We start from the raw sequence: 14,341 nt of genomic DNA, 5'->3' as shown, positions 1-14,341 counted from the left end.
AATAAAAATACATAAACAAGCCTTTTTTTTTTTTTTCCTGAAACGAGTTCAAATTGTTCATAAACAACTTGATTCATTTACAATAACTGCAAAACCTCTTTGTGATAAGAATTAGAAAGCTCAAATTGGGATAGGCTGCAATCTATGTCGTTTATTATTAGGGCAGTACATTAAATCCACTAAACTAATGAACTCAACCCAATCCAACTCTTTTGGTTTTTCGTTGATGCTGGGTCTCAATTTTTGTTTGAAGAGCAGGGTTGGATGGGATTGGCAAATTTTTAAACCCGAGTAACCTGACACAACTCACATTATTATAATTAGCTAAAACAATATATTTATATATGTATTTTGCATATTTTGAGACCTAGTTTAAATTTGTTAGTTTAATTTAGTTTTGTTGAACTTTCAATATTAGGTCTAATTGTATATATTGAAATTAGTTATTGATTGTAGATTCTGCTTAACTTAACTGGTAAAATCTAACTTTCTAATTTGGGACCTAGCAAAAGGCCCAAACCTGATTCTTAAGTGTTGAGTTGGATTAGTTTTTGAAATTGTTATAAGTTGGGTTGGTTTCTCAACTTTAGAAGCTTGGATTTACTTAAAATTACCCTCCAACAAAGCCCAATTTAATCCATGAACACCCCAACTCAGTACCAAGTTGGGCCAAACATTGCTGAAGTTTGAAATCTGAGGATATACAGTAAAGTGATATGAAAAATGATAATCTTTTGTAAGACGGTTTCGTTTGGTACAAATTTGAAAATCGCTATATGCATTGTCCGAAAACTAGTTGAAAAGGAAGATGAGTATTAAAAAAAGTTAGATTTATGGGATTATAAATAAGAGATAACTATATTATTCAAACAAGAGACACCAGCCACATAGAATACTTTATTATTTTACAAAATGTTGTTTATAATATAATATACAACATGCACTGTAGATATGAGCTAGTTAGGCTTCATGACAATTGAAAGTACCAAATGCTCACACAGATATAGAGGGTGAAATTTTGAAGTCCAGATCCCAGAGATCAAATGTTCCCTTAACAAAATCATAGTGGGCACCCTTCAAAGCTAGTGTTTTCTTCACCAAACCATCTCTCACAAATGGATATGTCAATAGGTTTCCCAGTGAAACATTCACAGCCTCCTGCATTAGGATCACACACATATGCCATACAATGTCAAGATCAAATAAACGAAGCCTTTTTGGACTTCTACTCTTACAATATAATTCACAATCTATGACTGTTAAATTACTTATTATCCCAAAAGGTTGAGCTATTGGAATATGATAAATTTAATCATTTAACCGCATGTTTCTAACACTCCTCATTACGTGTGGACCCAAATTCTTTTTTAATAAATGAGACCCAACACGTGGAATTTTAAATATGAGGTAGAATGAACGAAACAGAGATCGAACTTAGAATTGTTCCAAACCATATATTAAATTACAAATTGTCCCAAAATTTTAAATTATTGGAATATGGTAAATTTAATCATTTAACCACATATTTTTAACAACTATACATTGAAGAAATAGGAATAGGAGCAATGCCATTTATATATAACTATGTGCAGCTGTGTAAGGAGCAGATTTTAGAGTGTTTAATTAGTATAAACGGTACTAACTGGTGGATCACAGTTATTTAGTTCTTCATTACACATGCATTTCTGGTTTGATGCTGATGAATTTGATCCTAGTGCTATGTGCTACATGTCTAAGAAGTACCAAACCATCAAGTTGCTTAATTAGCATTATAGCGTTTGGACTTGAGATTAGAGCATTAAAAAAGAAGTGTCATCTCCAATGAACCTTCTTGTACTCTCTATTTCACTTTTCAAGGATAATTGGATCTTGTTAATGGCTGTGATGTACTATATTTGAATTTTACTTCACCTAAGAATTAAGTATACAAAGGAAAGTACATGTATAAAACCATCTTGAATTTGTGTGCACGATATTGTATAATTTACCTTCTCGCAGTTGGTGCACTGCTCCGAGAAACTTAACCCACTGTATTCTGCCTTAACCTTGGCCTTTGCAGGTGAGCAGATTTGGACCCAATGCTCTATGAAATCACTGAAAGTTCAATACACAGAAAAGAAGACCGTTAAGTACGGCACACAATCTTCTGCTCCCCACCTGTTTTTTTTTAAACTTCTAGTTCTAGGTAGCAATGCACATAGAGGGAATTCTAAGAACTCAACAGAAGATGATTATCTCCTTTTAAATTGGATCAGTTTCATGCATGTCTAAAATAGGAAATTAGCACCTATTTCTCTAGTTAAAATTGATCTATATAATAGTTAAGATTAAACATTACAAATCTAAAAGTGTTGTTTGCAAATGTTATGTTCTTTATAGTATTTTTAAATGACTTTACACTCAAAATATATTGTTAAATTCATGAAATAAAATCATAATCAGAAACAGACTCTCTTCAATTTTAAAGTGAGAAATGGGGAGGATCTTGTTTCGAACTTTACTTACAAGTTCATCTTAGTCAGTATCAACTGACTCTAATTAATTTGTGAGAAAAAAGCAATATAAATTTAATTGGAGAGAAGAAATTAAGCAATATATAACATTAACAAGGGGGTTCAACTGCACCAGTACATAGTAGATATGGTCCATCTTAAGCATAACCAACATATACTTGCTAAAGAGATAAGCCTATCTAGAATAATTAACCAAAAATATTGTCATGTTCTCCTTGATAAAATAAAGATTAAGACCCATTTATGGAACCTGATTCCTTTGAATTTTTAAATTGACTTGGGAAGACATAATGGATCAAAGAAACTAGATTCGTATATTGGAATATGCCAAAGCCCAAAGGTAATTAAAGTAAGACGGTTGTCCTTCTTGCTTTATTAGACTTTTTGGATGCCTCCAAGAATATGGCACTACTGGAAAATTAAGGATAAAATATATCCTATTCCTTATTATCAGTTTTAGAGATGAAAGCGATTTGTTCATCAAAAAAAAAAAAAGAGATGAAAGCGATTTGGTTGATAGTTTACACGCTTCATATATTATTTTAAAGTTAACATGAGTGCAAAACTTTAATTTTGAAGTTTTGGAAAAGAAAACTTAACCAAGTGCTTTCTGAATAGGTTTCTCAAAAAAGAAAAGGAAAAAAAAAAGTGCTTTCTGAATATGTTAAACATTCCAGCATCTATTTGCAAATATTAGTGCTTACAAAAGTAGGCAAAGAATATTTGATGTCATCACGATAGAAGACTTACCTAGCAGTGGCCCCATCATCTGGGATAGACATGAGCCCCTTTATACCACCACAACAGCTGTGTCCAATGACCACAATATGTTCCACCTGAGACACATTCTTTCTAGTTAAGTTTCCCATGAATTACGGGGGGAACATTAAGGCATGAAGTAACCTATAAGCATTTATTTTCTGCCATATATTTTAAATGTATGGTGCTAAATAAAATGTAGGAGACAGATAGCCGAAATGGAAGCATAACATAGGGTAAGGCTTGGGTATTTGTATTTCTATGAGTGAAGTAGAATTTTTTTTTTTGTGTTACAATGAATCTAATTTGGGAATTTATAGGAGGTAAAACTCTAAACTAATTATATATTAAGTCATTAATTATGGTACAAATATGATTGGACTTGATATATTTTTAACATAGGGTAAGGCTTGGGTTCAGTACTCTTGTACACTGGACTCAATAGCATGAAAATACATAACAAATGTTAGATGTATACTGAGCACACTATACTTATGGTTTGTTTGGATTGAGCGGGAGAGAGGAAAAGTAGTGTAGAGCCGGTAAAAAATAAGTTTAATTTTCAATCAATTCTACTATTCTCATTTTTTCCTCCCTCTCTCCTCAATCCAAACAAGCCATTAAAGGCGTATCCATAAATGTGAATGGGTCTAATAAAAATTGTGCAAACTCATAAATGTGAATTGGACTAATAAAAATGGTGGAAACTGGGAAAGCAAACCCATCTCTTTGACTAATAACTAATAATGGCTTTGATTTGGAATGGGTAGACATTGAAATTTAAAAAGCAAAGCGTCTCTTTGGGGTGTCTGGTGGGCACGTGAATTAGGTGGCGTCAACTTTGGGGACTACGCGGGAGGGAGTGGGTGGGGAGCCCTCAATGAATGGTTGATAACACATTTTGACACCACTACAGTCTCCTCTACCAAAAGAGCCAAACCAGTACCGCTAAACAACTCATTGACGTGTGAGAATAAAGTTGGGACATTAAAAAAGAGTGTCTATTATATTCACCTTCAGATGATGTACTGCATATTCGATAGCAGCCCCCACTCCTGAATATTTTGTCTGCGTAAGCAAAGGCCAGTCAACCAACCAAATAGTATAATTCAAATGTGCGACAACAACAACAACAACAACAAAAAAAGAGAGTAAACAAATAAATAATGAACATAAAAAATAAAGCTTTTGAAAAATTGATTAAGGGTTTGTTAATGGAATATTGTAGATGTGTAATGATATAGATAATTGCATTTTACATTTCATGCAATGATGAAGCATTGGCTAGCTGCGCCCACTGGATCAAGGTCTTTTTAATTATTTTCTTTCTATTCGATAATTTGATAGTTATAAGTTTTAATGGGGAAGATTTGAATCTCGAGCTTGTCTATTGAAAGTGTCAGGAAGTGTCAATTGAGAGATTTAGATCAAGGTTCTTATGAAAACACAAACCAAGAAAATCACAAGCCCACCAAAGGTGACTGCTAAAACTAGTAGACTTTCAACTCTTGAATTCCAAGACATTCTATTTCTGGATGAAATGTGAACAAAAAAATTGTAATTTTAGTGACGGTTTGTAAAAGCAAACCTTGTCAAATGGTGGGACCATGTTGGCGATATTTCGTATCATAAAGGCCTCCCCAGGTTGGAAATTCAGGATATGTGAGGGGCAAACCCGAGAGTCTGAGCATGCAAATACCATAAACTGCATAGATACAAAGATATACAAAATGTTAAATTGGACTCATTCACAAGCTAAATTAATTAGGAAGAATAAAATGTACTATGGTTTTGAGTCTTTTGACCCCTTGCTCTGGTTATTGATTACGACTCTTTCGAATGGGCAAATGCAGGTGTGGAACAAACAAAATCCCAAAAGGACTACGAAAGATTACAACTTTTTCAAGCACTACCAGCAATTATAAAAAAAAAAAAGGCAATCATTATAGTTCCATTTTACTCTCAGGGTAACAATTATGTCCACTAAAAAGGGTGCCCTTTTTATCCGAAACACTGATTTATGTCTAATAAGCATAAAGTAACGGGTTTTATATTAACTTATGCTCCTATAGTATATATTAATAAATTATTTTAAAAGAAATTATGAAAAAAATGAAAAAGTAGCTAAACTTTTTTTACAATTTTATTTTAGTTCTCATAAAAGTTTTCTTAAAATGAATGTTTAATAAATGTCTTAAGAATACACATTAATCAGACTCGTAACATAAGTAATAACAAGTCAAAATACAATTAACTTTCTGTTTTATTTTTTATTTTTATTTTTTTGATAAAAATGCAGTTTCTTAAATAGTTAAAAAAATAAATAAAATCTTTTACATCGGAAATGGGATTACGAACCTTGGGCTTTTGGCCTGTGGCAAGTTCACCGTACAACTCAGGATTCTTCCTGAAAAAAGGCATGAAACCAATCAGTGTATAGAAAAGTAAATACAGACAATCCACTGCACCTCTGATACTAATATGCTTAATTAAATAATTTTGTCCCCAAAACAAAAGTAAGTACCTAGATTTTCTGCTACTGATAACACAACTGTTTGTTAAAATCTTTGGAGCTTTTTTGAGCTCCAACAATCCATGAAATGTCCAAATTATTTAGACCATGCCCCTTTTATTGCTATTTCAAATTTTTTTTTTTTCAACGAGACATAAATGTCCAAATCACAAACAATAATAAAAAAAGTGGACCGCAGACCTACTCTATTTTTATATGCATATTGGTGCATAGATACAATCATTAATGGATTTGAAATTGCATTACCCACCATTATTTATGAAAATCTCTGTACCCGAACACTGAATGCGTTTTGTGTTACCAAACAACTGGAAGTTTTTAAAGTGAAAAGGTCCTAAAACCAAATCCGAATCCACTAGTTAATGTTCATCTAATAACGCCTTTGTTTGACACTTCTATGAGGTGGTATCTTCTGCTTGATAATACCATTCTCTAATGTTACTTGGGGTCCATCAATGTGAGAGACTCATAATTACGTTGATTTCAATTATTGTGAGAAAGTGGCTTTAGAAATTACTCACAAGATAATTTTTTCTTTCAAAAACTATAAGGCAAATCACAAGATATATTTAATGGCATTTAATAATTTAATCTAAAAAAAGAAAAAAGAAAAACCCAAACAAATTGGACCAAATTTCTAATGTTTTATAAAATAAAAAACAAGTCTAACCCATCTAGGTTCAAGTCCCACTATCAGTAAGAATCCGTTGGTAGGCATCCACATGGGTTGGCCCATGGGCTTTAATCTTAACGCCTCGCCCGGGGGCTGGCATAACCTAACTAACTCTTATTTTGTTTACCAAAAAAAAAAAAATATATATATATATATATATATACATATATATATATATATATAATAAAAAAAACAAACTAAAACTATTTTTGTATGCCAATTGTCACTAAGGGTGGACTCGAAATGTGAATCTTAACATGAAACCTAAATTTCTTTGACAATTAGATGTAAGCAATAATTTTGAACAAGCAAACAACCCTAGTAAATGAAATGTCAAATGGTAAGTTTATGTTTGTTACAGGTATCTTTTAATATTCTTTATTGTTAATATTCAAGGGAAAGTTAGGATCCAATTCATCACTACACTGTACCACCAAAGATCTATCAGCATGATGACATACAATTTTTGAAAGTCTATTGTACTAGAGTACTAAACCGTCTAATTTTTAAGATAAAATTTTAATAATCGACAATTTCAATAGGGTCTGGTTAATGTGTACATATTAAACTTTATATTTTTGAAAACATTTTATTGAAAATTGAAAAAATTATCATTATTTTTTCAATTCTCGAGAAATTTTTTTCCAAAAATGAAAATTAAAATCCATTTCAATACATATGTAATATACATTTATAGGAAAAAAAAATTACTAATTTTAATGGTAACGCAAATGGAAAGATCCCAAATTCCCATGTAACATGTACACGGCATATTCCATTTCCAGAAAATGAGGAAATGGACTTTTGAGTTATTTGAGAGAAAAACATACTCAAATTTCTCTTTCTTAAAGTGGATGAACCCGGTTTTGATCCTATCAACCGGGTCAAACTGGTTCGAATCGGACTTCTCCAACTCCGCTGTTATCTGCTTGATCTTGGCGGCGGCGACAGTCCCGAGATCAGCTTTGTCACTGTAACATATAAAATTAGTTTAGCCACCGTCAGATTTTTTTCAGAACAGTGAGTGAGTCAGTTACAACGTGGGACCCGACGTGACATAAGCTGATCTAAAATCTAATAACGTCGTTTCTTTATCGGGTCCCACGTGGTGACAACTACCTAAACCGCGTAAGCAAAATGTTGTCTGAAATTAATAATGATAATGAGGGGAGTTATGAAAGAGATTTGAAATGACATTAAAGGACAGTAAGTTATTGTCTATTTACGAGAACAGAAGACAAGACAGAAACTGAACCTGAGAAGCCTCGTGAGCCCTGCTATGGCCTCCTCGTATGACTCAGTAGTTGCCATGTCTTCTTGTTTCTGATCATTCCCAAACAATTTAACATAGAAAACAGCTCAAAAAACCAGTTCAATGATTGAACAATATCATAATTCGTAAAGAATATAACAAATTGTATTTATTTTTATATGAGAAATTCAACCGTTTGGCTTGTTATTTAAAAAACAAAAACAAATCAAAGAATTTACACAAGCTTGGGATCAAAATGGATTTTTTTTTTATTATTTTCCTTACAGAATATACGATTCTGTGAACAGAAATCAGGTAAAAATTAGACATATTATTTGTGAAACTAAAGTCTCATATTTATTAGAATTCATCAGCTAAAATGATCAGAGGAAGATCGCATATCTTTTCACCTTCCCTTGTTTGGATTGGCATAGAATTCATCTAAATTACCAATAAGAAACGTTGAGAGAGAATTAGAAACGAGCCAAACAGATCTAAAGCAAGCCTTTTAACTCGCTCAAATTCAAAAACAAAAAGAATTGCAGAAAATTTAAAAAATAAAAAATAAATAAAGAAGAAGAAGAAGACAGAATTGTGAGCGTGAATTACATAGAAAGAAATCAAATTCTCTGAGGAAACAATAGTACTATATATGATCCGAATCTAGATGTACGTAAAAACAGCAGTACTAAGAAAGTGTGATCAGTAGCTAAGTTGCAGAGAGAAAGAAAGAGCATCTGTACGGACCTTTCTCTGTGATTCTTTCCCAGGTGCTGTGTTTTATTCAGAGAAAGAGAATTTTAACAACAACGTAAGCCACTCTATCACACACCTTCACTTTATAGGAAGGCTGGCTCTCTCTCTCTCTGTTTCTATTTATAAAAATTTACCAATCATGGTACCCTTCATTGCTAGAACTAGTAAAATCCCCGTGATTAAATCCCAAACAAGGATCAAAAAAGGTAATTTATCTGTATATTTATAAAAGGATTTCTTTTTAGGATTAGACAATCTGTTAAAAAGATATCTCCAATCCTATTTAAAATGCTTACAAGATAGACACACTTTTACTAGTTCATCTCTTCAAAACAAACTTATCCAAAAAAAATTTTTAAAAAGAAAAATTTTGATACTAGAAAAAAAAAATATGAAATATGAAAGTTGGATTGCATTTTGTTTATGTTTATATTTGATTGTGATTTGGTTTAAAAAAATTCCTAAAAGAAAAAAGTAATAAATTTTTTAGTAGTTTTTTTTTTTATTCTCAAAAAATTGATAATAATTTTTTTTTTTCTAAAATTGTCTATTAACAAATGAGAAAGTTATGTCCAAAACATTTTCATAATATTTTTACAACAAATATTAAGTAGCAGATTGTTACAGGTTGTTATTGATGAGGCAAAAAAGTAATTTTAATGATAGATTCAAATTATAAGTAATAATAAATAATCATTTATGATTTGTTATGAAAATATTGTGAATATAGTACTTCTCATTAACAAATCTCTAAACCCACCCAATGACTGACATTATTTGTATATGTAACTTAATGCTTTTTTTTTTTTTTTAATTGAGAACTAGTTTCAACCTATGAGGTTCATTCCTAATAATAGTTTTTTATCATCAGACTAAGATACCAATCGGTTTTTGGTGTAGGCAGGGATTGAACCATAAATTTTTTATTCAACCATCAGAAACTTTATAAGTTAAGTTAACCAAAAACCACATTAACAGTAATGTTAATTAGTAAAACTTATCCATTTTTAGAGAGTAATGATGTTACGTATATTAATTTGTTGTTTCATGTTTGTTGGGAATTACCATATTTATAGATTATAGATATTAGTTAAGATAAAGATTAGTGTGAGTAGGAAGTTGTTAGTATTTTAGTTGTATTTGGATTGTATTGTTAGTGTTAGTGCCTTAGTGGTGTCCTAGTTTTAAAAGCACGGCTATTGTGGCCATAAGTTTATGAGACGCGCTCCATTGTTTTAGGCCTTTACATTACTTTGTTATATTTAAATAGCTAAAGTTATTCTCAATAAAATATATCAGATAAGTTTAATTAAATTGAATCTTAATTGGTTTTCAGAGGTCGGGGGATTTCCTCAATCAAATCCAAATTTTATCCCTTTGTTGTCTTTTGTTCTTATTACATATCAAGTGTTTCTAAATAATCAACCAAAATTCTATTTCATTTTCTTTAAATATTTCTATTTTTCCTCTCCAAAAAATTGTGTACGTATCAAATGATTCCGTGTAGGCAAGTGTAGTTTGAAACAATGAGATTACAAGAGATCTTATCCGTTAATGGATCGGAGAGCTATGAAATTGATGGTTATGATTGGCTTTTGGTCTGTGGGTGCTAAAATTATTTTTAATTTTATTTTATGATAGGGTGGACAGAATCTTTTTGGGTCTAACAGATAAGTTCAATAAAGGACAAAGAGGAAAGCTTTCTCCGAAAAAAAAAAAAGGGACAAAGAGGAAAGCTTTCTCAAAAAAAAGAAAAAGAAAAAAGGGACAAAGAGGAAAGAAAAAGAAAGATCGACGCCTTAAAATTTACAGTACTATTTGTAGAGAGCCCGTGAGAATAATAAGTCAACTAAAGACGACAAATTATGGGTGCCACGTGTCCTGTAGATGAGCTTGATGAAGGACAGCAATAAGGCACTTATAAAAATAAATAAATAAACTAAAATATAAAAATTGGAGAACAGAAAATTGACGGCCATGAATTTATGATTAGAAAGCGGAGTGGGCGAGCGCGTGATAAGAAGGATTAGTATAATTAAGCATGATTGTAGCAAGAGTTTTCTATTTTGATGAATTGTTGGCATCAAATGAACCTCCTCCTCCTCCTCATCTTCTTCTTTTTAAATAAAATTGGAAATTTGGAAATGAATCCTAAATATTTCTATGTGAAGGGGAGTGCTTTGTTCATAATATTTTCACAATACTTTTATAATAAATTTTAAGTAACAGGTTATTATAAGTTTTTAATTTAAAATCACTACTGAAATTACTTTTTTGTAATTTCTCAAAAAAAAATTATTTTTTTGTACACCAATAACAATAAATAACAACTTAAAACTTAAAATTTTTTGTGAAAATATTATGAATATAACATGAACATAATAAGGGGATATTTTGTTTTGATTCTATTTTGTCTCTAGCCCAATTCCAAGAGACAATTGGACATTCCATGTGATTAAGGGCCATTTCAGAGTCTTCTCTACCAAAAAAAAAAGGGGGGGGGGGATTTAGGGTTTTTGGCTTCTTAAAAGCCACAACATTATTGAGAAATCAAATTACAGCTATTTTAGAAGAAGCTTTCAATTTGCTTCTTAAAAATTCTAAAAAATTAAATCATATTCACATGAATAACAAAAAGCAAATGCAACCTTACCATATATTTGGATGAAAGAAATTGAAATTTGAAGAGAAAATCTCAAATGGCAAGATTTTTTATAAGTTCATTATTTAAAATCTTAATAATTACAAATCTTATTGTTTAGAAAAATGATGAGGGCATTTTTTAATGTTTTCAATTGAAACATTTAGGGTTCATATTCTATTATTGTAACTATCAAATTATATTAAAAAATAAAAATAAATAAATAAATAAAAAGAAAGAAGAAAGAAAGCGGAGAAGGAAATTTATAGACCTATCATCCATGACCATCAAGAAACACTTTAATACCTCGCTCTATTACAATCCCTTAGATGGTGCTAATGAATTTCAATCCCTCTAATTTTAGCTATTTTCCCCCTTATTAAATTTGGAATTTCTTTACTACCAGACATGACACACCAGAACAAATAATTTTAGATTTTATCATATGCCCAAATTCTACCTACAATTATTTCAATCAAATTACTAGACAACCTACGACTGACTTTTGTTTTCAAAAAATTTAAACACCCTCAAAGAAGAACCCCACAAAACAAAAGTCTAAATCCATTAAAGAAGTTCGTTGTATTAGACTTTTACACAGGCAAATGGTCTAACACGTCGTGACTCATTAAACACCTTCACTCATTTATATCCCCAAATATGATTTAATTCATGACTAATGGGGTTTCCCCCAGTTCGTTCTTTCCTGTGTTAATTGGAATTGAGGCACAAAAGTCTATGACTCTATGGGTCAAGTAACATGCCATCAAATCTCACAAACAAAAACCCAACTTAGACAATGAATTTGATCATTAGCTTGATTGAATGATTGAGATTTCTCGTCCATAAAAACAAATTCGTTCTTTTTCCTGTGTAAATTGGAATTGAGGTTCAAAAGTCTATGACTCTATGGTAACATGCCATCAAATCTCACAAACAAAAACCCAACTTAGACAATGAATTTGATCATTTGCTTGATTGGATGAATGAGATTTCTCGTCCACATACTTGCCTAAAAGATAAAAGAAATCAATGGGATTTCTTTTCAACACGGCGTTGGATACAACCGGGCTAGAACTTTATCACCTAGGTATTCAATAATGCAGACTTAACGACAGATTTTTGGGACCTTGTGAAGACCAATTAAAAATATTACATAGGCTTTCTAGAGAGGGCTATTTTTTTGTTTTTTATTTTTGAAAATCTAACAGAGGACTTTCTTGTTTCATCATCACGTTAGGCAATTAATTTTCTGTCTGAGATAAAACATTTAATAAAACAAGTTGGCTCGGGTTTTATATTTGTATTTTATTTTGCTATTGCTGATGACCAAGAAACCGAGTGCTAAGACTGTTGAATTTGATTTAATTAAACTAATTTGACTATCTGACTTGAATATACTATTTTGGAACATAGGGAAACGAGGAAGAGGAAAAAAAAAAGGGCAAAGAGCCAAAAATATCCTCTTCCCATATCTTCTCCCATCCCAATAAAGGAAGTCTAATAAACAAAATTTTGGTCCAATTGTGGTGGATCGAATATTAGACCTTTTCTTTGGGAGAGGTTAGTTGGTACCGCTCGATTATTAAGCTTGTTCATACGAGTTATGTTAATTGTTTATTTGAACAATTGGAATCTTAAGTGTAATGACTAAGGATAGCACTATTAAAATATTCTTCGTTTGAAGTGAATTGTGCTAACTGTTCAAACTAAATGGTACAAGTTGTTCAAAGTGTACCAAGTTTCATGTTATTTAAAAATTTTAAATGATGTGACATTTTATAAACAGTCTAATTCAAGGAATAAAATTTTAATAATGAAATAGAGTATCTAGACTCTCTACAATTTAAATGAAATTGACATGTGATGAATACTATGCTCATAAAAAAAATGACTATGTGTTTCAATGTAACAGTTAATACTCAATAGAACTTACCACCGAGACCTTGCTTGTACAACATAGCATCATGCACTTTTTAAGAGTCCCAGCCATGGTTCTTTTGGGGAAACCCTCTCTACCTATTTAAGAACAGAAAAACTAAACAAATTATAAGTCTTGAAGTTTGTAATTTCATTTTGTTAAATTGAACCCAAAAAAAGGTTACATTTGAGACAATAAATTATGGGATTAAAAATTGAGCAAAAAAATCCAATTGACTTTTCACGACTTCAACTTTTACAATCTAGAACAGTTCATGCTCATGTTCATAGACTTTTGGACAAAAAGCCCTTTAAAGCACTCCATAATTAAATTGACCACAGTTTGTGCGTGTGTGTGTGTGAACAATTGAACCTTTGCCTTAATGCTTAAGCCAAAAAAGGTCCAAGCTTTTTCCTGTTGAGAAAGAGAGAGAGTACCAGAGTATGAACTAGAATAGCTTTTCAGACTATGAAAATACCCTCCGTTCGACCAAGTCCAATTTGAAGAATGGTTCAACTGAAACTGAAAATCTGTGACTGTGTCTTTGTGTGTTTGGATGGGTCTACCTGGGAAAACATAAAAGGTGAGGCAGAAAATTCAAGTTGTGGCCATTGTTGTTGCGGACAAAATGTAAGACTTGGAAGTGGTCTCTCTACACTCTATGGATAAAATGAAAGCGAGAGGTGAACCAACAGGGGCTCGCTACCATTCTAAAGATGAGAATCCCATGTTGGACTAAGACATTCCTGTAATCATCTGAACCCAGTAGTGGTGAACAAGTTAAAAAATGTCTTTGTGTGGCAAACAAGTAAGCAATGAGACTGAGAATATACCAATACTAACCGTTTTTACAGTAAATTTAACAACTTGTCATCTTAGATAATTGTGAATTTTGTTGTGTTTCTGGACTTATTAAATATCACAAGACCACAATGCACCCTTGACGTGATAGTTAATCTACAAGTATAAAGTTTTTATAGAGTGGGGGGTAAGAGTTAGGATTCAAGTCTCCAGTAGGAAAATTCACACACATATACAATTAGATTAGACTAAATTAGAATTTCTATCTTTATATATATACTAGTGAAAAGCCGGTGCTTCGCACGGTTTTATCATAAACTTATAGAATATATATTTTATAAGAGAAACAATAACCAAATAAATAATTATTATAATAACAAAAGGAATAAATTTTATTGGTATAACAACCTTCAAATTTAAAATGATAATACTTCAATAGAAAATTTTTAGCTTGTAACTTACAAATTGTGCTCTAATGAGACTTGTAGTTAC

At 31.5% G+C, this 14,341-nt stretch overlaps 1 protein-coding gene across 3 annotated transcripts; it reads right to left on the bottom strand.

Annotated features, from left to right (window-relative positions):
- Nucleotides 1–839: 839 nt before the first annotated feature.
- On the bottom strand, nucleotides 840–13,659 carry LOC126718504 (carbonic anhydrase 2-like). Of its 3 annotated transcripts, none has more exons than XM_050420735.1 (10): nucleotides 13,486–13,659; nucleotides 13,064–13,165; nucleotides 7,734–7,801; nucleotides 7,309–7,449; nucleotides 5,631–5,679; nucleotides 4,861–4,977; nucleotides 4,287–4,340; nucleotides 3,264–3,349; nucleotides 1,989–2,094; nucleotides 840–1,158 (listed from the first exon to the last, which is right to left on the bottom strand). In XM_050420735.1, the coding sequence occupies exons 2-10, from the start codon at nucleotides 13,118–13,120 to the stop codon at nucleotides 994–996; spliced, it is 843 nt and encodes a 280-aa protein (XP_050276692.1). In that variant the 5' UTR covers nucleotides 13,121–13,165; nucleotides 13,486–13,659; the 3' UTR covers nucleotides 840–993. The 3 variants fall into 3 exon arrangements, with proteins under 3 accessions (XP_050276692.1, XP_050276691.1, XP_050276693.1); XM_050420734.1 differs by having other exon boundaries at nucleotides 13,064–13,146; nucleotides 13,486–13,658; XM_050420736.1 differs by lacking the exons at nucleotides 13,064–13,165; nucleotides 13,486–13,659 and adding an exon at nucleotides 8,478–8,645.
- Between the last annotated feature and the right edge of the window lie 682 nt (nucleotides 13,660–14,341).

This window comes from Quercus robur, chromosome 3 (assembly GCF_932294415.1).
Source record: "Quercus robur chromosome 3, dhQueRobu3.1, whole genome shotgun sequence".
Classification (NCBI taxonomy): Eukaryota; Viridiplantae; Streptophyta; class Magnoliopsida; order Fagales; family Fagaceae; genus Quercus; species Quercus robur.
This window is presented reverse-complemented; position numbering and strand designations above follow the sequence as displayed.